This window comes from Prionailurus bengalensis, chromosome E1 (assembly GCF_016509475.1).
Source record: "Prionailurus bengalensis isolate Pbe53 chromosome E1, Fcat_Pben_1.1_paternal_pri, whole genome shotgun sequence".
NCBI classification, from domain to species: Eukaryota; Metazoa; Chordata; class Mammalia; order Carnivora; family Felidae; genus Prionailurus; species Prionailurus bengalensis.
In genome coordinates this window covers 4347300-4373555 of record NC_057347.1, presented here as the reverse complement: position 1 = coordinate 4373555, position 26256 = coordinate 4347300, and the positions used below count along the sequence as shown (strand labels likewise).

General features: G+C 51.6%; 1 protein-coding gene across 6 annotated transcripts in view; it reads left to right on the top strand.

Annotated features, from left to right (window-relative positions):
- The window catches only part of GAS7 (growth arrest specific 7), a 220238-nt gene that overhangs the window by 79638 nt on the left and 114344 nt on the right, over window positions 1–26256 (top strand). The window contains exon 1 of one of the 6 annotated variants that reach the window (XM_043583119.1): window positions 18143–18243. The exons of 4 other annotated variants lie outside the window; for them this stretch is intronic. In XM_043583119.1, coding sequence (XP_043439054.1) covers window positions 18158–18243 — 86 coding nt within the window. In that variant the 5' untranslated portion in view covers window positions 18143–18157. Of the gene's footprint in view, window positions 1–18142; window positions 18244–26256 lie in introns of those variants that run through there. One more of the 6 variants, XM_043583124.1, reaches the window with a different exon arrangement.

Here is a 26256-nt window from a genome sequence, read left to right as displayed (position 1 = left end):
TGCAGGGGGAGGAAGGGTCCACGCACATGGGCCGAGAGGCGGACATACGCTTGACCCCTCCGTCGTGTCTGGAATAGAGGGAGGGAGAGACGGGGAGATCATTCAGGCCGCTGTGGACATGGGCTTTTTACTCTGCGGAAGATGGGGATCCACTGTGGAGATTTGAAGCAGGACGTGATTTTTTTTTTTTAATTTTTAATGTTTGTTTATTTTTGAGCGAGAGAGACACAGTGCAAGCAGGGGAGGGGCAGAGAGAGAGAGAGACAGAGAGACAGAGAGAGAGAGAGAGAATCCGAAGCAGGCTCCAGGCTCCGAGCTGTCCGCACAGAGCCTGATGCGGGGCTCGAACTCACGGACCGCGAGATCGTGACCTGGCTGAAGTCGGACGCTTAACCGACTGCGCCACCCAGGCACCCCTTTATTTATTTTTTTTAAAGATTTATCTTTCTTTAAGAAATATTTTTCCTTTTATTGAAGTACGGTTGGGACACGGTGTTCCACGAGTTACGGCGAACAGCAGAGTGATCTGTCAGTGCCGTTAGAACACCACTGACTACATTCCCCACGCAGTGGCTTTCATCCCCGGGACTTACTCGTTTCATAACTGGAAGCCGGGACCTGCCCCCCGCCCCCTTCCCCTTGCTTTCTCTGCCCTGTGTTCACTTCATTTGCCGCTCTAGGTGTCTGGTCCAGGAAGAGGGAGCGTGGGGACGTGGATTCTCTTTCTCCAGGCCTGATGGTGACAGGGAAGCCTCATTTTGTGCTCCCTCCGTCCTGCCACCCTTTTTCCCTGCTCCAGTGTGGGGCCGGCTAGACTTGACTTTCCTCCTCTGGATTCGGTGCCCCCCTCCCTCCCAACTCGGGAAGCAGCCACTGCACGGGTCGGACGGCAGCTTGCCCCGCGTCATTAGGGATGATTTACTTCTCTGGCGGAGACCCCGGCCTGCCAGTCCACACGGACCGCACGCTGAACTTGTGGAACAGCGTTTTGCAGTGCGCGCTGCTGGAGCCGCCCTCTGGCTGGGCCCGCACAGGCGCTGGTGACGCAGCCAGGGGCCAAGGCACTTTGTGCAGCGGGGAGGTGCTTGGGCTGCCCCTTCCTGAACCCCTCATCGCCGCTCAGAGTCCTGCAAGGTCCGAACCAGGAGAGATGTTTGCCAGCAGCCGGGCGGCCTGGGGTCCTCATACTCCCCTTCCCTCCCTTGGGCAACTGTCCCCCCAGTGCTCCAGGCACTGTCTGTGGCCACACGGGCTCCCTAGTTTATTCTCTCCCTCCCTCCCTTCCCCTCTCCTCCCTCTCCCCTCCCGCATCTTTTCTGAAGCACCACAAGTGTTTTACCCCCTTTTGTGTACCGGAACCATCCCCGATGAGATCGTACCTTCCAGCTCTGCTGCTGGGGGGCTTCAGGGTTTCACCCTCCCTCCTCTTCCTGAACCCACGCCCCCCCCCCAACAGGCTGATGCCATTTTTAGTTTTCAGTAACTTTCTTTATGGAGGATTCTCAAGATCCCGTGGGTTTGAGCACCCGAAGGGCCCTGGAATCTAGCTCGGATTCCATTTCTCTGCAGCCAGAGGGCCGCAGGGTGAAATCTCCCCGCAGAGACCCCCTCATGGCCAGCCTGAGCCCTTGAGGCATGTGGAGTCTGTCTTCTTTATAATGGTGAAGGCTTCCCAAATGTTTGAGGAAGCTGTTTAGAAAGCCCTCTCCATTCATTCATTCATTCATTCATTCATTCCACATGAGTCAGAGAAGCTTTATTGATTTTCTTCGGTATGTTTGCAAGGTGTGTCTGCTGGGACCTGTGGGTAGTGTAGACACCCAGTGTGGACACTTGGCCCTCTGCGTCCCAGGGGCTTACACGTTCGTGTCCTGGCTGGGACAGACACGGGCCACGTTCCAGCCTACACCGAGGCGGTGGTGGTGATGGGTGCCCCTCCGAACGCATCCTGGTCTGGCACCCAGTCACTGCCCCCATGCCCCGGGAGAGGGCTTCCTGCTTAGCAGAGATTGGGGTAGTTTGGGTGCACAGCCCTCTTGGGGACGCCAGGCTGAGCTCGCTCAGAACCCTGGGCAGGTGGCATATCTCTGTCCCCTGGAGTCTCCTTCTCTGACGGGTTTTCCCTTTTGGGTTTTCCCCATGCACACCCGAGCCTTGGGATCAACTCTCAAGAAACTAAGTGGGAACTCAGTGGGAACACAGGTTTCCCATTTGCTTAGAGGAAAAAAAAGGTAATGTTTTGCGTAACCGCTGGGATTTATGGGCCCTTAGCCGGTACCTGCTGATGCCCCGCGGAGGTCCTCTGTGGAACTCATCTGGGAGCTTGGAAGCCACGTCTGGTGGTCCAGCGTGTTCTCGTGGATCTTCCTCTCGCTGGGGTCTCTCTGGCATCTGTGCTCTGTCCCTTACTGCCCTGTCAACCTTTGTCCTCTGACGGTGACTTGGCTAGCCCTGATGCGTTATTCCCAGGAACGAGTGGTCACGCAGTGTCCCAGAAGTCTCCTTTTTGCCCTCTCTACGGTTCTGTGTGACGGAGCCTGAGTCCAGCCGGGGTGATGCCTGGTCCACACAGCAGGATCTCTCAGGATTGTTTTCATCCACACTCCACTCTTCAGGATGTATTCACAAGCTTTGGTGTGAAGTCAGAACACTTAACCTGCCAGCGATTTGTGTGGGTTCCAACAGCCTCTGCAACCCACGTGCATCCCTTTTCCTGTCACCTTTAATTCCCTGTCCTCCGCTTTTGCTCAGACTCGGTCGCCATCCCCTCCGCCCGTGTCCAGAGCCCGGGATGAGCCCAGGTTCCTCACGATGGTTTCGTAGCAGGGGCCGCTCCGGGTAGCGTAAATTTTGTGCCAAGGCAGAAGAGACAGTATCGCTGCTCTCCCAGCCTCGCAGGGACCCTCGGAGACCCTGCCTCCCTCCCAGATAGTGTCAGTGCCAGAGTGCACACATTCCAGGCTGATTAGCTAATGACTTTGGACCGGGCTAGTGCGATGCCAAAAGTGTGATTCACTCAGTTGCAGGTAGGGACAACGGTGAGCATGCTCCGTTGCCATGGGGACGTGAACACTGATTCATCTCCAAGCAGAAAGAATTCACTGCCACTCCTCTGGGATGTGGACGTCTCCCACACCGCTCCCCCGGGCACTCTGCTCTCCCTCGGGCTGCGGTGCACCCCTTCCCCCTGCCCCCACCCCGTGTCCGCCATCCGCTGTCGCTCCCTCCTGGTGGGCGCCCTGGTCCCCCGGGTGCAGCGGACACCCCTCGCTGCTCTGTGGGTTCAGCCACCATCTAGCCACACCTCCCGATGCCTCGTCTGAAGCCCCAGTGACCGGGTTGTACTCGACCGAATGCTTTCTTGAGGTGCGGCCCTGTGACGAGGTGACAAGGGCGAGGCTTTAAAGTTGGACAGATGTGGCTCAGGTTTCTGTCGTCATTCATGAGCTCTGTAGCCTTGGGAAAATGTTTTTCTTCCTCCTCAGTGTCCTCCTAGGGAAATTGGGGCAGTCCCTACCTTACCGGGCTGCAGGAGGACGAGACCGAAGCGTGTCAGAGCGCTTGGCACATCGCTCCGCGTTCGCTTTTGTTCTGTCTCTTCTGTGTCTCAACAGCCCAGGGGGCTCCAGGGATCGGCGTTGGGACATCCTGTGAAGCCGGCTGGGAGGCCAGCACAACCAGGGACGGTTGTCCGGAATGCAGAACTCCGGGCCGCGCGCCCCGTCCGCCTTGCGCCGCTTGGGTGTTCTTGGGTCGCAGACTCCAGAAACGGATTCTGGCTGACATAAAAAGCAAAGCAGAAGGCCATGGGAGAGATGCTGCGGCTCGCAGAGTGGGCAGGGGGCTGGGGGAGCCTGAACACCTGACAGACACCGAGGTGTTCGCTTGTTGGAGGCCCTGCAGGAAGGGGTGGCGGGGACGGTGTCAGAGCAGAAGTTAGCGTGGTCGGGTGTGCTTGGTGGTGACAGACGAAGCCCATCCATCTCTCAGGAGGTCGGCCCAGAGCCTGGCGGTGAGCGTGGGCCACACGCACCTGTGTCCCTTGAAAGACCCCTTCGGATTTGGAACGGATGAGCTGGTCCCGGGATTCCCAGTCTTGCAGAAAAAGCACCCGGTGCGTCGGGGGGTGGGGAGAGAACTCCCTACACGGAGCGGGGCGCTGTCCAGATGGGTCGTGACCTCACTGGACCCCGTGGTTTCTTGTTCCTTTTGGTTTTTTAGTGTTTGTTTATTTTTGAGAGGGAGAGGGAGAGAGAGAATGCCAAACAGGCTCCGTACTGTCAGCACAGAGCTGACAGTCGTGAGATCGCGACCTGAGCCCAAGTCAAGAGTCGGACGCTTAACCGACGGAGCCCCCCCGGGCACCCCCGGACCCTGTGGTTTCTAATAGGACTTCTCTGATGACAGGGAGGAAATACGAATGAGTGTTACTGGGCTTTGTAGCCCTTATTCTCCCCCTGAACCCTGCTCACTGGTATGTGTCGTCAATAACCAAAGTTTCCTCAGATTCAGTCAATTTTGCATGAAATTTGTCCACAGAAAATTACGGAGATTCTAACAAACACGTAGTAGTTTTAAAATCAGCTTTACTGAGCGGTAATTTGCGGTCAAGAAGAATTTACCCATGTTACCTGTACAGGTCAGTGACTTGACAAATGTAAACAGTCATGTGACTGCCAAAGCATAGGGCATCTTTCCAGAATGTTCTCTCTTGTCCATGTGCAGGCAGTTTCTCTCCTGTCCTCCTCATCTCCTCGGGTCACTCTGGAATCTGGCTTCTTTTGCACAGGGTAATAGCTGAGATTTACCCATATTTTTGTATCAGTGGTTCGCGCCTTGGGATTTCCTAGTAGAATTGCATTCACTGGATATACTGTAATTTGCTTCATTTGTCAATTGATGGGCATTTGGGTTGTTCCCAGCGTTGAGCTGTGATGATTAATTCCGCTGTGAACGTTTGTGTTCTAGCCTCTTGGACGTGCTTTCCTCTCTCTTGCGTGAATACTTAGGCGCGAAGGTGCCAGCTCATATGGTGAGTGATGTGTGACTTTATGAGAAATGGCAAAACTATTACTTCCGTGAATTGTGCTTTTTAGGTCTTATAGAAAACTTTTCTTACGCTGAGGTCCTAAAGTAGTCTAAAACTCCTCTAAAAGTTTTATTTTTTAAAAATTAAAAAAATTTTAAAAATTCTTTGTTTTTGAGAGAGAGAGAGACAGAGAGAGAGAGAGGGAGACAGACAGACAGAATGCAAGTGGGAGAGGAACAGAGTGAGAGGGAGACACAGAATCAGAAGCAGGCGCCAAGCTCTGAGCTGTCAGCACAAAGCCCGACATGGGGCTCAAACCCACAAGCTGTGAGATCATGACCTGAGCTGAAGTCGGAGGCTTAACTGACTGAGTCACCCAGGTACCCCTATTGTAATTTTTTGATAGTTACAATTTATCAGAAAATTTCCCTTGTGGTCCTAGTTTGTGAGGAGTTTTAATGGTCAGATGCTTTTTCTGCATCTAAATTATTTTTTCCTTATATAATCTTTTAATGTGGTGTGTTTAACTAATGAGTTTTTTTGATGTTTTAATATCCCTCTCTTCCTGAGATTAAATAATGTTTGTTTAGGATTTTTACAGTTATGCCCTGTGAGGTTAGGAGGTAGGCTTTTAAGTCTTTCATTGTTTTCTTCGAAGGTCAGTACAAGGTAGCGTAAGAGGAACTGAGTGTTTTTTCTCTCCGTTTCTGGAAGAGAGTTATATAAGATTAATGTCTTTTCTTTCAAGGTTTGAGAAAACTTGTCGCAGAACCACAGAGATGTGTTGTAGCTTTTTAAGGTGGAGTTTAGGCCACTGAATCGATTCCTTTGAAGGTTATAGATCTATCTAGGTTTTCTGTTTCCTCTTGAGTCAATTTGGAATTTTTAATTTTTCTGGAGAATGATCAGCGATCAGTGATGAGAGGTAGCAAATGACCGGTCAGTGCCAAGACTTGTGGGGAAAATAGGAGCTTAGTGATTCATGCTCCCAACACCCGAAAGGTAGTAGGGGGGAGATCAAAGTGACTGCGTCCCAGGGTTTTTGTATTATTCAGAAGGAGAAAAGAGCTATCGATTATCTTTATGCTTGGGAGTTGAGAGTACATGTTAAAAATGTCAGTATAACTGCCTAAGTCACCTGAGTAGTATATAAATAGACCAGAATTGCCAAACGTTCAGGGGCAGGAGGGAGAATAAAGAAAATGCATTCAGGGGCGCCTGGGTGGCTCAATCGTTGGCACGTCCAACTTCTGCTCAGGTCGTGATCTCACGACGCACGAGTTCGAGCCCCGCGTCGGGCTCTCTGCTGGCAGCTGAGCCTGGAGCCCGCTTCCGATTCTGTGTCTCCCTCTCTCTCTGCCCCTCCCCTGCTCGTGCTCTGTCTCTCTGTCTTTCAAAAATAAACATTAAAAGAAAAACAAAGTAAAATGCAGTCAACCCGGTAGAAAGCAAGACGGGAGGAAGCCAACCAAAACAACAAAGAGAAGAGTGTGCTAAAGAGAAAGCACGTCATGGCGATGACCTTTGGGTGTTTCTCCTTAGCGCTCCACACACACAGGCCCCTGCACCGTGACCGCCTGTCTGCCGTCTCTCTCTTTCTCTCTCTGTCTCACGGGAAGCGGACTCTTCTGGCTTCTGGGCCACTCATCTGCTTATTCTGAGTGCCTGGCATACAGAACGTGCCTAGTAAGTTTGGATGAGTGTGGTGAGCAAATACACCCTGCAGACAGAGCCACTCTAGTAGGTTCTGTGGCTCCAGGGACATTTTAATCTGTGTTTGCCTTGGTTGATCCGTGAGTTAGGGACTGAGGAAGGAGCTACAGCCTTGAATTTGATGGGGGAGGCGGGGGGGGAAGCCACTGAAACCACCATTAAATTCCTCTACTGTGCGTGTAGCTGTTATGTGCTTGGTGGGTACGAGGGGGGCCCCGGGGACCTCTCGTACAGGGGGTGAGGTGGCCCGAGTGCTTCTCAAACATTAACACACTCACGATTCATGGGGGGCTGGGGGTATTTGTGAGGGCACAGATTTTGATGCAGGAGTTCTGGGGCGGGGCCCGGATGCTGCACTTCTGAAGAGCCCCGTGGACCGTGCTTTATGGAGCAGGGCTTCAGGTTATTACCTATGCTGATACTCTGCCTGGATGCTTGGGGACAGCACAGTGGCCCTGTACTTGGAGAATAGGCTCAGATGGAAATTATTCTAACTTCCGGGGCTGTTACTAGTGAACGTGAGGGCTCCAAGCCCCTGCCGGTGCAGGGAGGGGTACCCCTTGGCCTCATACTGTGCGACTCCAGCTCTGTGCAGGGCGGGGTGGGGGGGGGGCTGGGATGGAAGGAGTTTGCCGAGCTCCCTGCACGGTGATCACACTCTTCCTCGGTTTTCTCGTTTCTCAAGCGGAGCCACATGGCTTGTTCCGACATGTCGCCTCCTGGGAAGCTCTCATCTTGATGATTCACATGTCACTTGTCACTGTTCTCCAGTACCGTCACACTTTATCTGTGCAATCAAAATCCCATTTCCTTGTCTCATTCCTGCGAGCCTCCGCCTGCCTCTCCCTCTCGTCCTCGGATTCTGGTTTCTGTCGTGCTGTCCGCCCTGGGCAAGACAGGCAGCCCTCACTCCCCTCTCTTCAGAAGCACGACACGGGCCAGGGACAATGACGTCCTCACACCCACCTTTTTCTTCCCTTTTAGTCCGTCTGCTTTTAGAGAAATGCACAGACCCAGTGGGCAATGCCCCAAATCGCAGATAAGCCACTAATGCACCGATCCTGGGGCCAGACAGACCACGGGCGCCATCGGGGCTTCGGGTCTCTTTCCCCCGCTTGTCCCGTCACATCTTGGAAATGGTGCAGGCGAGCGGTCTGCCCTCTTCCTCCCCTATGTTCATATCAACTCCTGTGCACTGGAGTCTGGGAGGCTTGTGGATATAAAGATCTTCTATCAGTAAGTGACGGACCCTGAAGTTTTCTCTGTGGGTGTGGTCTGGCCAGCAGGACAGTCTGGAACTGGAATGTCTTCAGGACTGTCCCTAGATAGACCTTGGGCAGGGGTAGCCTGGCTGCGTGCTTCTCCGGCACACTCCCGGACCTCAGCGCGGTCCTTTGTCCCTTTGCTTTCTCTGGGATGGGCAGAGGTGACACAGGCCTACGGCATGGGGCTCATCACCTCCGGCGTAGCTGCTGTGAATGGACTGTAGTTAATGCAGGGGCCGCTGGTGGGGGTCTGCGTGCCAGCTCTGTGGGTTTTTTTTTTATTTTTATTTTTTTTACGTTTATTTATTTTTGAGAGACAGAGCATGAGCATGAGCAGGGGAGGGGCAGAGAGAGAGGGAGACATAGAATCAATCAGAAGCAGGCTTCAGGCTCTGAGCTGTCAGCACAGAGCCCGACGCGGGGCTCGAATCCACAAACTGTGAGATCGTGACCTGAGCCGAAGTCGGACGCTCAACCGACTGAGCCCCCCAGGTGCCCCCCCTTTTTTTTTTTCTTTTTTTTTTTGCCAGCTGTGTGTTAATACGACTCCAGCCTGTCCTTTTTTCTGAACCTTGCCTGAACAAACTGTTGGGCCAGGCAGGTAACGGTGCTGAGAGAGCAGGTGGAGACATCGGAGCCTTTATCAGCTGCCCATTAGAATCGCCTGGCAAGCTTGTAAGACGGCCGTCTCCCAGAGCTCTGTTGACTGGGTCCGGGGATTTCTGGGCATCAGGGTGATTTTTAAGGTCCCAGATGATTCCCACGGGCAGCCAGGGTTGAAAGCCACCGCGTCAGAGAGTGGCAGAGAAGGCGGCCCCAATTCCCTTCATCCTGTCAGAGACGACTTTAGTATACGGCCTTCTTGATTTTTCAGGACACGCCTGAAACCTTGAGGTGTTCATGGGAAATTGCTTCGTTTTTATACATCAGCTCCTGGTCTCTGACACGTACTCGGACGGGCTGGGCTGCACCACGTGGCCGAGTGTGTTTGTCTTCCCACAACCTGCCCCCCCTGCGTAGGCCGGTTTTCTGTTCTGGTTCTTGGCCCCGGACTCTGAGCCCAGCTCTGTAAGAATGATGCTACTGAGCACAGACCCCTGGGCGATTCTGTTCTCTGGCCTGCTGCCCGGGGACACCCCACTGGTGGCCTCTGAGAAAGACCGTCTGACTGGGTGGCTCCCCAGAGTCCTGGCTGGGCCGGACCCGGGGGCTGTGAGGTGTTGGGTCGCGACGGGGGAGGTGGGAATCTGGAACCTAGTCCCCGTTTTCGAGAAATGGCAAACCTCAGACATCTGTGTGTTCTGCCCCCACTTCCCAGATTATGACCTGCCCACGAGGGAGCCTCCGCCCCTCTCTCTTGAGCAGCCTCCTGATTTTGGAATTGGGCCAGATAAACGGCCTCTTCGCTGGTATTTTCTCTCTCTGAGGTCAGGCCAGAAGCCTGGCGAGCTGGGTGCAGCCCGTGGAGGCAGAAACCGGGGACGGAGAAGGGGGCCTGGCCAGCTGATCCCGGCTGGCGTCGGGTAGTGACCCTTGGGGAAGAAGGAACTGTAGGCTTTGTGTCCTCGTACCTGACTTTTCCTAACAGACCTTGAGGCCTTAAGGCCCATATGAAAATGGGCCTCTCAAAACACCTGACAGGTCTTGCAGCCACCAAAGGGATCGTCTCGGGTGCTATATGCGTTATGGGAATGGCTGGGCTTTGGGGAACCCCCGTGTTGCCGCGTTGCTTCACGATCCAGGTCTGCAGACCACAGCGGAAGCTTCTGACTCTGGTTTTGGTCCCTGTGTGTCCCTAGAGCTGTCTGCCCTGCGTTGTGCACGTGTCCCGACAAAGCACTTCACGTGCCAGCCTCTTTTGGGGTTGTGGGCAGAGCGGGGAGGAGAGGACTTTCTCCCCGCTGCTCCATTCTCTTTGGGGTGACTTACGGGCTGACACCTTTCGCTTGTGGCTGTCTGACTCTGACCCTGCTTCCCCGATCAGACTCCTCTTTTTTTTTTTTTTTAACATTTATTTATTTTTGAGAGACAGAGAGAGAGAGAGAGAGAGAGACAGAGCGCGAGTGGGGAAGGGGCAGAGAGAGAGGGAGACACAGAATCTGAAGCAGGCTCCAGGCTCTGAGCTGTCAGCACAGAACCTGATGTGGGGCTTGACTTGTGAACCATGAGATTATGACCTAGTTAAAGTCGGATACCCAACCGACTGAGCCCCCCCCCCAGGCACCCCCAGACTCCTTCTCTTCCACGTGTAATAAAATCTCTCTCGGCCTCCTTCCTAGAAAGACCCTGGGGATTGCATTTAGGGTACACCTGGACACTGCAGGCTATACCCTCCTCATCTCAAAGCCCTTAATTACATCTGCGAAGACCCATTGTCCAAATGACATAATATCCACTCCTGGCTGTGGTTCTCGAGCCTGGCAGGACGCCTTTGGAGCCCACGCGGTTTCTAGGCCACCGGATCGGCCACGCCGGGCTTAGAAATGCCAGACCACGCCATCGAGGCTCTCCTTGTGCCCCGGCCTCTGCCACAAGAATCCCAAGCATGGAAGCCAGACTCTCAGACCCCACGGCTCACAAAGCGGGCTCCCAGCGTGTGGAGGTTGAGTGAGAGGGCCGAGAAGCTCTGGTGTATTTGAAAATCCCATTATCTGGGGCGCCTGGGTGGCGCAGTCAGTTAAGCGTCCGACTTCAGCCAGGTCACGATCTCGCGGTCCGTGAGTTCGAGCCCCGCGTCGGGCTCTGGGCTGATGGCTCAGAGCCTGGAGCCTGTTTCTGATTCTGTGTCTCCCTCTCTCTCTGCCCCTCCCCCGTTCATGCTCTGTCTCTCTCTGTCCCCAAAATAAATAAAAACGTTGAAAAAAAAAATTAAAAAAAAAGAAAATCCCATTATCCAAGCATCTTTGGACTTCTGTTGGCATTTACATGACTACCTGGGCTCTGGCAAAAGCTGTGTTTGAGAAGTGAAAAAAGGGAGTGAGGATGAGCCCCTCCAGCCCCCCACTACAGCGGGGCTCTCTTTGGCGATATCTCTGGAGGGAGGTGACTCATTGGGGTCTGAGCGACAAAGAGACTGCTATGGCTCCAGGACAGAAGGCCCTTCCTCCGCCCCTGGCTGCCCGTCCAAAGTGGGAACCCGGGGCTGGGTGTCCTCAAAGAGGCATTTGGCCGAGCCTGGTGCTGCCTGCCATTCACAAGCCTATGAATGCCTGCACACACCTGGGGCACGCTGCCGACAGTTTGAACCTCAGTTTTACTCCCCTGTAAAATGGGTATAATTACAAAACCAACCTCACGGGGCAGAGTGAAGCTCGAACGTGTGTAAACGGATGAGAACAGTCAGGCCCGTGCTAAGCGTCACATAAGAGCTTCCTGCTGTGCTCGCGATGATCTGAAAATAGAGACGATTTCCAGTTACCCGCCTTCTATGTTGGTGTGGATATTAAATGAGATAATGCACGTCAGTGCTCACAGCAGGGTCATTCTTCCCACTTTGGATTTGAGCTCCCTGTGGGCAAGGCCGTCTGTCTTCCAGATCGCGAAAGTTATGCAGCGCGTTGTAAACGGGCAGCAGCGAGCATTGGCTGGACGGACGATTGAACAAATCCGTGTGCTCTGTGGGTGACATTTCGATGAGGTGGTCCCCGGGCCTGAAGTATCTTAGACATGGTTATCAGGGCTTCATGAGGGCATTGTGTCCCTGCTTTGGGGCAGGGATGTGGGTTTGGCAGAGCATCTGGATGGTTGCAGTTGAGGAGTTAAATAATAAATAAATACTTTGCTGTGTCAAGCAGACAGGGCAGGATAGCAGGGGCTCGCCTGGGGTACAGGGCACAGGGACACACGTGGGTGCACATATAATCATGCCAGGTGCTTCCAAGCCTCTGCTCCTCACTTTGATGGCGGGCGTGGGGGGGAGAGGGGGAATCCTTTTGTCAGACAAAAGGAGGCCCTGCCTACCTGTCCCTGCAGGGAAACCCCTGTGAAACCACCAGAGTCACTCTCTGCCGCCCCTTCTGGATACCCCCTGGGAAACTCAGCCGGCAGAGGGGGCCTTGGGGTTAGGGGGAGGGTACCCTTCCTGGGGGACCATCCTCAGGGGAGCAGGGGACAGCCCTCTGCTGTCTGCAGGCCTCACCCCGAGAGTGCAGGACTGTCCTAGGGACCTGCAGGAGTCTGGGGCTCAAGAGGGCATTTGGTGTGGGGACTGCGGTCTGCAGGGTCATTGGGAATTCTCACCAGCTACTGGTGGGTCAGTTCTTCCGGCAGAAGGAAGAGTCTGGGGATGTGAGTGGTGCTGGCTTGCTAATTCAGCAATTTTATTTTATTTTATTTTAGGTTTTATTTTATTTTATTTTATATTTTATTTTATTTTATTTTATTTATTTTTATATCTTATTTATTTTCTTTTATTTTTCTTTTATATTTTATTTTTATTTATTTTATTTTTATTTTATATTTTATTTATTTTATTTTTATTTTGTCTTTTATTTTAGTATTTTATTTTATTTTATTTTATATCTTATTTTGTCTTATTTTTATTTTATATTTTATTTTATTATTTTATTTATTTTTATCTTATTTTATTTTATATTTTATTTTATTTTATTTTATTATTTTATTTTTATTTTATTTTATTTTATTTTTTATTTTATTTTATTTTTTTAACGTTTATTTATTTTTGGGACAGAGAGAGACAGAGCATGAATGGGGGAGGGGCAGAGAGAGAGGGAGACACAGAATCGGAAACAGGCTCCAGCCTCTGAGCCGTCAGCCCAGAGCCTGACGCGGGGCTCGAACTCCCGGACCGCGAGATCGTGACCTGGCTGAAGTCGGACGCTTAACCGACTGCGCCACCCAGGCGCCCCTATTTTATTTTTATTTTATTTTATTTTATATTTTATTTTATTTATATTTTATATTTTATTTATTTTATTTTATTTTATTTTTATTTCGTATTTTATATTTTATTTTATTATTTTAGTTTTATTTTATGTTTTATTTTTATTTTATGTTTTATTTTAGTATTTTATTTTTATTTTATGTTTATTTTATTTATGTTTATTTTATTTAATATTTTATTTCATTTTATTATTTTATTTTATTTATATTTTATATTTTATTTTATCTTATTTTATTTTATTTTTTATTTTATTTTAGTATTCTTTTATTTTGCAGGAGTATTCTCCTGAAAACAGTAGTATGTATCTATTTCAGGAGTAGAATTTAGTGATTCATCACTTAACCTATGACTCCCAGTGCTCATCCCAAGAAGTGCCCTCCTCCTTAATGTCCATCCCCCATTTAGCCCATCCCCCCACCCAACACCCCAGTTCAGCAATTTCTGAGACCAAAAGGCAGCCCATCAGCAAAGCAGAATTAGCCGTGTTATTTGAAGTTAGTCACATAAAGAAGTTTATTAATTTTTTTATTGACTTCTGCCCAGCACACATTTCTGTGTTTCAGGTGCGTTTGATATTTTTATACGTTACAAAACGTTGGCTGCATCGGATTTGCCACCACACGCCATTATTACAGTATTAGTGCCATACTTTATATCCCCGTGACTTATTTATTTTATAAATGGAGGTTCGTACCTCTTAATGTCTTCGCATAAAGGGATTCAGATCATCTGTATCCACTGTGTCTATGTGCCTTCCGGAAGCAAGATGCATGTTATGTGTTTTTAAAGTCTGTATTTTCTGTATATCAAATGAGAAGCATTTTGAGGATGATTCTGGAATAGTTACAGACTCTACATTAAAGTATTTAATAGAATGATAAAAACATTCCTCCTTAATTGTGGGTCACAGCTTCCCTGTGATCCCCCAAAACCCTATAGTTGACCTCTCTGTGGGAATAGACTTGAGTCAGCATCCCTGGGACCGGCTAAGGCCCAGTCAGCGTTAAGCTGTCCCAGGGTTTCTCAACCTTGGCACAATTGACATTTGGGGCAGATCGTTCTTTGTTGTGGGTGAATGGTCTTTTGCATGGTAGGCTGTTTAACAGGATCCCTTCCTTTCTCTTATTAGATGCCTAGAGCTCCCTGTGGTAAGCATAATCTTGACTGCCCCCACCCCCATGCACACACATCCAAGATGCCCACGTCTTAGTCCCTGCAACCTGTGAATATGTAGTTACATGGCGAGAGGGAATTGAGGTAGATCAGATGTCTGCATTATCCAAGCGGGCCCAGTATAATCTGAAATGTCCTTATAAGTGGAAGAGGAAGGGAGCAGAGGGAGAGAGAACCAGAGAGGCCTGGACAGACCATTGCTGGCTTTGAAGTTGGAGCAAGGGGGCCAGCCACCAAGGAGTGCACGCCTCCTCTAGAAGCTGACAAAGACCAGAGGACAGATTCTTCCCTGGATCCTCCACAAGGAACAGAGCCAAAGGGACGCCTTGGTTTTAGCCCAGTGAGATTCATCTCTGAGCTCTAGATAATAAATCTAGAACTCTCAGATAATCAATTTGTGTGGTCTTGAGCCACCAGGTCTGGGGTTACTTGTTTCAGTGGCGGCAGGAAACTGGCACACCACCCGCCTCTCCCACCCCCCCAAGAGTCTCCGGAATGCCCCTGGTTCAGAAACGCTGGCTCTGTGGAGCGCCATATTGTTTCCCTAGAAGCAGTGAGGGGAGAGGGTTTCTCTGTTCTGCAATGAGAATGAGGTTGGCAGTGAGGACGCCCAGCAGGATTAGCTCTGGGGGAAACCAGTGGTATTAAAGGGAGTGGGTGCCATGGCCGCTCCCCCAACTCACCCCCCAACCCCCCCCCCCCCCGCCCCCCACCAGAGGCTCCTGGAGCTGTCACACTGTCATTAATGGCACAACGTTCATGTTGGTGCTTGTGCATATTTGGACAGAACTAGAAAAGAAGCTGAGCTGAAAACCATAAAAGAGAATATAAAAACTCCATAAAACATTGAAATGTCAGGCAAAGCAGCATTGCTAGCGGGGGCCTCGGCGAGGAGGGACGGCACGCTGGGCGCCTTTGGCTCTGTGTGTGGGAGTCGTGGGCGGGGAGGAGAGGCCGGGGAGCCCGGCCCACGCCAGGGGCCACCAAGCCCGGGCTCTGGGCCAGACACGCAGCCCCCTGGACCCAACCCTGATGCTATGATTCTGTTTATTTTGCTGAATATGACATTCATATGGTTCTGATTTCTTCTTTGTGATCCGTCATCTCTGTGTGGCTTTGGAGCCAGAAACCCAGAAAAAGCGGCTTTGAAGTTGTTGTTCTGGCCTAAGAAGGAAGTGGTGCCTTTCCAGGGTTCATCGGGACGACCACGAGGTCCCCTTTGATTTGCGAAGCGCTCCAGGAGCTGAGCGGGAAGGAGGCTGGCAAGGTCGGTTCTGGTCCTGGCCCGGGAGCTGGGCCGGGTGAGAAAGGAGGAGTGGATTTGCACGGCCACGGTAACAGCCACTCTTTCTCCCACCGGGAAGAAACAGCAGGTGGTTCCGTGTTACCTGCCGCTTCAGGTGGTCACATAGAGCTGTGGCCCCTTACGTCTTCCTTGCAGGTGCTTCCTTGCAGGTGTAATTTCAGAAAAGAAATTACAAAAAGGAAAAGTCCTGAAGCAAATAGGATGTGGAGAAAAGACATTGTCTGTTTCTACGGTGTTTTGATATTGAAGGGACGCGGGTCAGAGCATTCCGGGTTGGGCTGGCCTCGCTGGACCTAACCGGTATATAGAGGCCGGGGTTCCCAAATGTCAGCATGCGTTAGAATCTTTCAGCAGGAGGGCTTGTTAAAATGGGCAACAGGACCCCTACCCCCTGGAGTTTCTGACTCAGGAGGGCTAGGATGAGACCCAAGGGTTTATACTTCTCGACAAATTCCCAGGTGATGCTGACGTGGCTGGTCCGAGGTTGAGAACCGTTGTTCTAGGACAAGAAGACGGTCTTTGTAACGGAAATTGGAACTGATAACGAACGGTTCTTAGGATCCTACGGTTTGTGCATGGGGACCCCACGTTTGATCTGAAGACTGCTACAAAGAGACTGTCATCTTCTGGTTTTTTTTTTTCCCCCAAGGTGAAAGCAGCAAATTTTTTTTCAGTTGTTATGCAGTAAAATTGACTATTTTGGGGGTGTTGGGTATTTTAGGGTCTTGGACAACCCCGAGCCTGCCTGAGATTCCTTCACACATTTTCAAATCAGGCATGTTCTCGGGGCGCCCGGGTGGCTCAGGCGGTTAAGCGTCCGACTTCAGCTCAGGTCACGGTCTGGGTGGTTCGTGTCTTCGAGCCCCATGTTGGGCCCTGTGCTGATGGTTCAGAGCCTGGAGCCTGCTTCGGATTCTGTGTCTTCCTCTCTCTCTGCTCCTCTCCCTCCCCCGCTCGCGTGCTCTCTCTCTTTCTCTTTCAAAAATAAACAAACAATAAATAAATACACAAATAAGGAAAATTGTTTTTGAGGGGTACAGTTCTGCATACATATGGGTTCATGTAACCACACTCTTACCCAAGATATAGAATAATTCGTCCCCCCCAAGAACCTCCCTTGTGCTCTCCCTATGCTCTCATATCCCATCCCCCCCCAACCCCTCATGAGCCATCCAGCCCTATCGCTCTTCTTTTTGAGTGTGTCGTGTAAACAGGGTCGTACGGTATGTAACCTTTTGAGACTGACTTCTTAACAGACACCTGTGACATCATCCAGGTCACTGCACGGATCAGTAGTGGGTTCCTTTGTATTGGGAGCCGCGACGCATCGTATGGATGTACCGTGGCGGTTGATCATTCCCTGTTGATGGCCTCTGGGTTTCTTCCAGTTCGGGGTTATGACGGATAAAGCTGCCATATGTACGTTCCCGTATAAGACTTGGTGCGGACATATGTTTCCCTTTCTCCTGGGCGCGTACCTGAGAGCGGGATGGCTGGCTCGTATGGTGGGTGCAGGTTTTAACTTTATAGGAAACGGCCACACGACTGTCCAGAGGGGCGGGGTGCCATTTGGCGTTCCCACATTGGTGTGTAGGAGTTCCAGCCGCTCTGTGTCCTTGCTGGCACTTCGGGTTGTCATTCTTTTTATTTGTAGTCTTTCTAGATCATTCATAATTAAATTAAATTAATTATTTTTAAAAGTTTTACTAGTGTTTATTTTAGAGAGAGAGAGAGAGCGTGAGCGGGGGAGGCGCAGAGGGAGAGAGAGGAGACACAGAATCCGAAGCAGGCTCCAGGCTTCGAGCTGTCAGTGCAGAGCCCGACGCGAGGTTCGAACTCACGAACCGCGGGATGATGACCTGAGCCGAAGTCGGATGCTTAACCGACTGAGCCACCCGGGTGCCCCGAGATCATGCTTGATTTGAAAATGTGTGAAGGAATCTCAGGCAGGCTCAGAGTCCAAGGCCCCCCAGCCTCTTGGTGGCTTCTTGGGTTCAGATCTTTTGCTTTGAAGGCTGTGCTAAGCAGGAGCTGGGAAGCCGGGGCTTCTGTATGTGATTGGAGCTCCAGCAACATCCAGGGCCCGTGCAGCCGAGCCAGGCTTGTGCCCCGGGACTAAGGAAACAAGACGGAAGTAGAAAGAAGAGATGACAGAGGAAAGGCGCACATCTTAGCATCACAGAGGCAGAAAGCGCTGGGCTGCTTCTCCATATCCCTCTGTCCCCGGCGCCCTTATTTGTAGGCTGAGGCCCCGAGGGGATGAAGCACCCCACCGCAATGAGCTTGTGGCGGGCCGTGGCCGGCCTGTGGCAGGAGCCACTTTTGTTTCCAGAAGCGTCCTTGCTGATGGCACCGCGGCCACAAGTTGCTTCCCCTCGGTGCTTGAGGAGTAGAGCTTTTGCAACTCGATATACCTGGTCAAGATCATCATACTCCCTGGGTGCCTTGGCCTCGGGTCTGCTCCAGGCAGGAGCCGGCTTTAGGAAGGAGCTTGTGCAGAGCGGGGGTCGTGGTCACTGCCGAAACCAGAGCGGGTGACTTAATGGGAAGGTCTTTTCTCGGGAGGCCGTCCCACCCGCCCTCGAGGGGACAGGGCGCAGCTGCCCTGGAAGGCTGTGGACATGCTTTCCCGATTGCAGAATACTTCTCTTTCATTTTGAATATCATTTGTTTGGTTGCCACGGCAACGCCAAGTCTCTATTTTAATGCTAACCTGCGTGGCTGCAACTTTCTATATATAAATGCTGCTTTGCACAGTGAATTAGCTGATGCCACAGGAAGCAGCGGATGCGGAGACGGTGGCAGAAAATGACCAGCGTGTCCGCTTTGCAAGAGGAAGGGCTGTGGGGCTGAGGTGAGTGGGAACCCCCGGGCAGGTGCTCGAAGCGCTCACTGGAGCCCCGTGAGAGCCAGGTGGCCCGCCACACCTGGGGGAGAGAAGCCAGCGCTGGAGAGCCTCCGTGGGCAGGTGCTTGGTGCTGCTTTGGAGCGACCCAGGGTGATTCTGCTGTTTGCGCACCTGTCTGCTGTCCTCATGCCTTCCTAGAGTCCGGGTGGCTTGGGGACCCAAGGCTCTGGAAAGACCAAGCCACTTTGGGGCCGGGGTGGTATCTGAGGGTGAGCTCAGTGGAAAGCAAGTTTTTCCTGTTGCCTTCAACTCCCCTTGGCTCCCTGCCCTGGCTCTTTGCCGCCTCTGTTTTGCTTCTTCTTAATTCTTGAGTGTGGCCAGTCCTCGCCGGGGCGCAGTGGTTCCAGATGGCGCTGATAGAATCCTCAGCGGGGGCCCGGAAGGGGCTTCAGGAATCAGCAGGTTCAGCTCCCTCCAGCTCTAGATGAGGGGGAAGCCCAGAGAGGTGCTGTGAGCTGCCAGATGTCACACAGCCAGTCAGGCAGAGAGTGGGACGGCAGCCAGGTCCATGGGGATCTTCTGACTGGCGCACGTGTACCGTGTGGGGGCACATTCTGCCGTGGGGTCAGGGCAGCCGTGGGTATACACAACGGAGCTACAGGGGGTGCAGAGAGGGTGGCGTAAATCACGGGGGGTGGGGCATGTAACAAACACAGGATTACATAACGGCGCCTGAACCCACTCAGGCTTCTGGAAAGTCCGTGCAGGCGGCAGTCGAGGAAACTCAGATTCACGTGGATGCAGCCACAGGTCTGACGGTCGTGCCAGCCTCTCTCGACTTCCCCACCCGGGCCCTGGGGATGTGCGATCTCTTCCCCAGCTCTGTTGTGGTTAAGTCACGGTCACGGCCGGCGTGAACCTGTCGGGGACTGTGTTCGGGCCCCGACGGGGGTGTGATGCATCTGGGCGCAGAGCTGTTTGGAAAAGAGAGGCATCCACACAGCTCCGTTACCCCCATGGCAGGGAGGTGGGCGGGGGGGGGGTTGCTGCAGAGAGCAGAGGACTTCTCTGAAGATTGGGTTTCGTGGCAAAACGCAGCATCGTTATTAGAAAGTCTCATTCGGGCCCCCTCTTCTTTGACATCGCACGTTCGACACATATTTTAAGTGCACTGAATCCAGAGACTTGGTCCCTGTTCTCCAAAACAAAAGACTTGGAGGACTCTTAAGTTCTCGGGGGGAGCCCCGTGCAAGCATGGAAGTTTTGGTGCCACGTGCTGCGGGGTAGGTGAGAAAGTGTGAGGTCCGGGGACGGGGAGATCCTAGCTCTTCTCCCGGAGTCTGAGGTCAGGAGGAGAGCTCCCTGTGGCCAGATTGAGAAGGACACCGTGATTCCTGCAGTGACTGTCCCCATCACCGTGCATTCACCCCGGGGGGCCCCAGGACACATGTTTCCAGGCTCCAGAGCCCTGCAGATTTGGGTTGCTCGCTCCTTCCGCGAGGACGGATCCAGCCTTCCTCCCCGCCGGGCACCGACCGTGTCCCAAGGGTGCCGGGTCCCCAGGACTCGGTCTTGCTGCCCCAAGGGGAGTCTCTCTGCTCACGGGGGCAACTGTGTCGTCTTTGGACTCGTGGATGAGCGTCTGTGCTCCGCAAGGTGGCTGTGCCCGGCTCACTTTCTCCTGGGTTCCCCAAATCCCTGATCTTCTATCAGATTGCTCAGTGCACGACTGGTGGCACGTGCCTCACTCCGTAGGCTCTTTCTCTTCCCCACCCCCTCTCCTCCCCTTCCAAACCTTCTCATCAGCTGATGGGGTGCCACCTTCCCATAAACAGAGCAAGACAGACTTTCAGAGTCCCTCGTGCCCCAGAAATCTTGTCCTGTGCTTCCCTTCCAAGGAAGGTCGGACCCAGGCTGGGGGTGGGGGTGGGGGCGTGTAGCTCTGGGGCGAGAGGAAGTTGGCCACGCATTTGCAGCCCTTGGAAACCCCGGAAACTGGCGGCCAGCTGCACCCAGCAGGGGGTGTTGGCGGTAACAGGTGGCAGCAGAGGGACGGTTAGCGGAGGGTGAAAGCGTTGATTCCTACTCTTAGTCTAGGACGGTGCTACTCAATTCTTTAAAGCCAGAGAACCCTCTCTTCAATACGCCGCTTATGCAGATACCCAGCAATTAACGCGAGGAGCTGCGCCCTGGTGGCCAGCGGGCAGAATCAAGTTCAGGACCGTGGGAGGTTGTGTCGCTCTGTTTTGTTTTTGCCCACGGTTTCGTTTTAGAATCGTTGGGTTGGTTCGCCAAAGTCGACGAATCACCAGATTTCACACCGGAAATTCAGATACCCGGCTGCTCTTGCCAAAAATGAGTAGCTTCGGTGACACCAAGCCTCGGCAGCCCGGCGTGGTGTCAACACCCTGGTGACGAGGGGTGGATTTTCCAGTGTGCCGCGGTCCCCACCCCCGGCTCCGCTGCTCACCAGCACTGTGACCGATGATGAAACGGTTGCCATTGTTCATTTTTAAAAACAGGGGTAAAATCGGGATATAGCATCATACAGGTTTTAGGTGCACGACATCGTAAGTCGATAGCTGTATGCGCTACAGAGTGATCACCTCCCCCCAGCGTCTGGTTGACATTCATCACCACACACTGAGCCGTCCGCCCTTTTTGCCCACCCCAAACCCCCTTCCCCTCTGGTCAACATCAGTGGGTTTTCTGTATCTACGAGTTTGCTTTTATATTGTTTTGTTTGTTCTTTTTTCGTTTGGTTGTTTTTGGCTTTTTAGGTTCCACGTATGACTGAAATGAGATGCTATTTGTCTTTTCTCCGTCTGACTCCTTCCACTTAGCGTAATACTCTCTAGGTCTGTTATTTCTGCTCTGAGCTTTATTACTTCTTTCCTTCTGCAAATGTGAGGCTTCATTTGTTCTTTGTCTAGTTCCTTCAGGTGCAAAATTAGATTGTTGGAGATTTTTCTTGCCTATCGAGGTAGGCCTGTATTGCTACGAATGTCCCTCTTGGAACTGCTTTTGCCGCATCCCATGGATTTTTTTTTTTTTTTTGTCTTGTATTTCTGTTTTTGTCTTCAGGCATTAACTTGCTTTCTCCTCTGTGTGATGACAAACAGGTCATACATGGACATGTTGTTTCATTTCCTTGCATTTTTGTGCGTGTTTTTTCTGGTTTTCTCCTTCTAACGGATTTTTAGTTTCCTACCATTGTGGCAGAGCAGGAGGCTTGACAGGCTTTCAGTCTTCTGAAATTTATTGAGACTTATTTTGGAGCCTAACAGTTGATCTGTCCCGGAATATGTTCCATGTGCGTTCGAGAAGAATTGTGTGTTCTGCTGCCTTTGGGGGGAATGTTCTCCGTATCTGAGGCTCAGGGTGTGGTTGGAGTGCCTACACCTGTTACTGTCATTTTCCATCCTTTCAAGACCAAGAGAGGAGGAAAGGGGGGATCCCTAGCCAAAGAGAAGGAGTTAAGGGGTTCACCCCACACCACTCCAGAGTGAGGGCAGGAGGAGTTTTTCCGTTTTTAGGATCTCAGCAAATCTTGATCCCTTTTTGTCCAGCCACCCGCAATTCACTGCTTCCATCTTTGGGTCCCCTCGGTGCACATTGGTGAATAAGCCCTAATGCCTTGGACTGTCTTAGTGATTAAGATATTCACTGGGTTCTGTTCCTATGGGAGAAGCGGCGTGTGACCCTAGCAGACAAGGCCAGCGGATTGAGTGATGAGAGAGAGAGAGAGAGAGATCAGCTTGGGCGCTCAAGCGTTATCAGAGGTGGCCAGGCATTCATGGGCTGGGAGTCCTTGGGTGAAAATAACATACCCGTTCTGTAAAAAGTATGAGTAAGAGCCAACCACATGCATACATTTCACATCAGGCATCGGTCGCTCAGACTGCTTGTCATAGATGATCATATCTGGCCCCTGTCCGCTTTCCCTCCGGCTAAAAAATCTTTAATTACACTGTGGCCAATTTCAGCGACTGAGAGAGCGCGTCTTTTCTGAATGTATTTATTTGGAGGACCCTAGGCCCTTGAGAGGCTGGTGTCAGAGACCCAGACAAGCCATTGATGACCCTTCCCCTCCCCCCGACCCCAGCCTGTCTGGTTCATTTGTGATGTGGGGGCCCTAGACAGCATTTCAGTATCTAAGTCCTCTCCTGGTGTAGAATAGATAAACACATGGGCTCTGCCTTTACCTTTTTGTCTTCCTCTCTTTCCATACTCTTGAATTGGTGCCCAGATAATCTCAGGAAGGTAAGACACCAGCTTTCTAGGGGGGTGCGCTGTTAAATCCTCCTCAGACACTCGGGGGGAGTCCTTTGATTCCACACGTATTCGTTGGGTGTGTTTTCTGTGTCTGGGGACACACGGGAGTAGGACCTCATTCTTGTTCTCAGGGAGTGAGGACCACTCGGCATAAGCCATGCCAAGAAGGGCGGCCATGGAGGTAGGAATGGACCAGCTCACACGAGACGGAAGGTGGGGCTGGGGTCAGGGGGCTGCATCCCCAGGGGACGGCAAGAAGTGAGGCAAAGCAAGGTGGGTCCCCATCCCAGCTGGAGCTTTGAACCCAGGCTGAGCTTCCAGGCTGACTCTGCTTCTTTATGCTATTTGCCCTGGCCACGGTCAGGGCTCTTGTCCGTGGAGATGCTTATGTTGATGTTTTCTTCCCTCTGGCGCCTCTTTCTCCGGTTAGCAAAGGAACCCCCCCCCCCCCCTTGGGCAGTCAGCCACCACCTTCCACCACGTGAAGTTGAGAGTTAGGGTCGTGGCTGGTCACGGCCTCACTGTAACTTCCCTCTGGAGTATCTGCCCTTGGATAGAGGATTCTTGGATTCTGCAGAGGAACCCGGGGGTAGCGAGGATCGCGCTGTTCTTGGACTCTGGGTTCTGTGTCTTGTTAGCTGTAAGACCTTGGGGAAGACTTCCGCTTACTCAGTTAGGAGGGGGAAAATAAGCACAGCTCTCTCCACCGTTCTCGTGAGGGTCAAATAGGCACCAATATGTATAAGTTCCCGACCGCACTTCGGCATCTAAGAATAAGGGAAAGGTAAGGTCTTACAGGTGGTGGGGTCGACTTTGGGGATGTAGAGTGGTGGGAAAAAGAAACCTGACCCTTGGCCCTTCCTGTCATCCAGTCTGTCCTGTGTTTTGGAGATTGAAGTTGGGGGGGGTGGTGTTCTTATGGGGTGTCTTTGCCCATGGCAGCGGAGACACTCTCAGGCCACATCAGGAAGGTTGCCGGGGACTTGTGTGGCTGGGTTGCAGACCCCGTCCAGGGCTGTGTTTGTTTCTTGGTCTCGTTGGCTGGGGTCGCCAGCTTTTCCCGCGGCTCTGGTGGACAAGCATGGCTTGGCTCCATGGGTTTTTCTGTCCCCTTGCTGGTGGTCCTCTAAACTCTAATCTCGTCCACTGAGCGTAGTAATTTCATCTCACACACTGTTCCTCGTGCTCTTTTGATGAGCTTGGTCTGTGTCAGGAATGGGAGAAGGTGTCAGCGCAGATCAGCCCAGGCTGTGGGGAGAACCCAGTCAGTGCCATGCGAGTGACTCAGCGCCGGGGACCTCAGCTGACGACTTTCTTCAAAGGTTGCTCGGTGATTTAACGGGGATGGGAAGGTGTGGGGCAAAGCCAACCTTTATGGAGTTGCTAACCGTTGTTTCGGTCGTCCGATCTTTACAAGAATTCTGTGAAGGAGATGGCGGTGTTTCCATTTTTACATGCAGAAAAGAAAAACATGAGGTTCAAAGAGGTGAAGTGTCTTGTCTGTGGTTACATGGCTGGAAAGCTATGGAGCACATACTGGGACTTCCTCTCTGCCTGGCTGACGGTTAGATGCTGGGTTTGGGGACAAGCCAGTGGATGCCTGTGGCTGGTTTCTGGGGGCTGTGTCTGCTTTTTATCCTCACCTACACACCAACACATCCATGCACACCTTCTTTTGGGAATCCCTGTTGCAGAGCGGGAGGTTGTGATTTCTAGAAGTTTCTGGAATGTTCCAGACCCCTTCATGGGAATGGAGCTTTGCATTTCAATGAGTGGAAAAATAGGCAGGAGAGGATTTGCCAAAGGGAAAATCAAGTGCTTTTATTCACTCCCCTCTACTCCCCTTGTGTGCACAGATGTTTCCTCCCTGTTCCCCCTCCCTTCACAGGGGGCTCACTGGTCACAAAGGGATGGGAAGTTATCGTTGTAGAGCAGACAGCTGGACTCTTTAGAGGTCGGCTTGCACAGAGCAGTGTTGGGGTCAGCCTGGGAGCCGACCTAGGTGGGGCTTTGGCTCTTGGTGTGCTGTCTGACTAGAAGAGCCTTCTAACCACGCCAGCAACATCAGCATCAAGATTTAGGGCAGCCAGAGAGCAGGAAGGAGGGGCCTGTGCACTGGGCTGGGGGAGACTTGGCATCCAATCCCCATCTGTCTCTGGGCTCAGTTTCCCAATCTGTAAAATGGTAGCATGGGGTCAAATGATTGGTGGGTTCCCTTCCACCTCTGATTTTCATGTCAGCCTTGCATTGGTTCAGAAAGTTCTTTACTGTTTGTCTTAATTCATTTTTCTCAAAAATAACCCCACCCCCATGTTTCTTTAGCATTTGAAAGGTAGTACAATGAATCCTAATCTGATAGTGTACATTTTAGGGATGGCAACTGAGAAGGGATATATCAAGGGGGGATTTTATTAACAAATACTATCTACCTATTTTAGATAAGGCTGTATTCGTACGTTAGTTCATAATGGAATAAAGATTTTTTTAAAAAAAATGGGTTAAAATCAATTTGCTCATTATGAAAACTTGGAAAATACAGAAAAGCTGAAACAAAAAATATTCAGCATGCTTTTCATTCCTCTTTTTTTTTTTGCTGTATATATTTGTCTACATAATTGGGATCATATGGTATATTTTAGAATTGTACATGCCGATTTTGGGGGAAGGCAGTGTTTTCCTGATTGTAAAAGTAAATTTATGGGCGCCTGGGTGGCTCAGTCGGTGAAGTGTCCGACTTCAGCTCAGGTCATGATCTCACGGTTTGTGAGTTCAAGTCCCGTGTCGGGCTCTGTGCTGACATCCTGGAGCCTGGTGCCTGGTTTGGATTCTGTGTCTCCCTCTCTCTCTCGGCCCCCCCTCCACTCTCACTCTCTGTCTCTGTCTCTGTCTCTCTCTTGCAAAAATAAATGTTAAAAAATTTTAAAGTGAAAAATAAATTAACATTTTAAATGTGATAAAAGAAATACGATGAAAACATCCAGAGGAACCCCACAGCCCACAGATAACCTGGGGCCACATTTTCTGGGTGCTTCATTGGCAGAGGAAGGAGGGGGCTTGTGGGTCTTTCCTGATCTGGGCAGGAGAGAGGCTTGGTTCATTCAACGTGAGTTTTAAATATCTTCTAGCTCCTTGGCAGACAGAGTGGCCACTGTGATGCTCTCCATGTGCTGCGTTGCTTGGGTGGAGGAGAGACAGAGACTGTTCAGTGATGCTTCCAGCCAATGCCTCCAAAGCTCCAGTACCCACCCCAGGGTCAGCGTGTGCTTGGGCAGAAAAGACCGCCTCGGTGAGCGGTGCTCCCCACACGGAGTGGGAGGCTTCATCTGTGCTGGCCTTGCAGGATGTCTCGGGAGAAATATGGAGCCCGGTTCCAGGGTGGGCACAAAGCAGAGGAGGAGGGCCGAGGGAGACACTGGGCACGAGCCGGAAAACTCGTTCGCCTGATTTCTGAATTGGGGGTCTGCACTGAGTAAGAGAGGCCTCACAGGTGCATCGATGCGGTGACTTCCCATCGTCATCGTCCTCGTGTTGACTTCTCTCTCAGTGCCTGGAGGGTCTGGGGAGTGCATGCTTGGAGAACCTTTTCTGTCTCTTTCGTGTGAAATATTAATACGATCTGGCTGGACACGTGCATCTTGGAGCTCAGATGTTTGGAACAAAAAAACCTCCTATTTAAAAAAAAAATAATGTTTATTTATTTTTGAGAGAAATAGAGACAGAGCATGGGCAGGGGAGGGGCAGAGA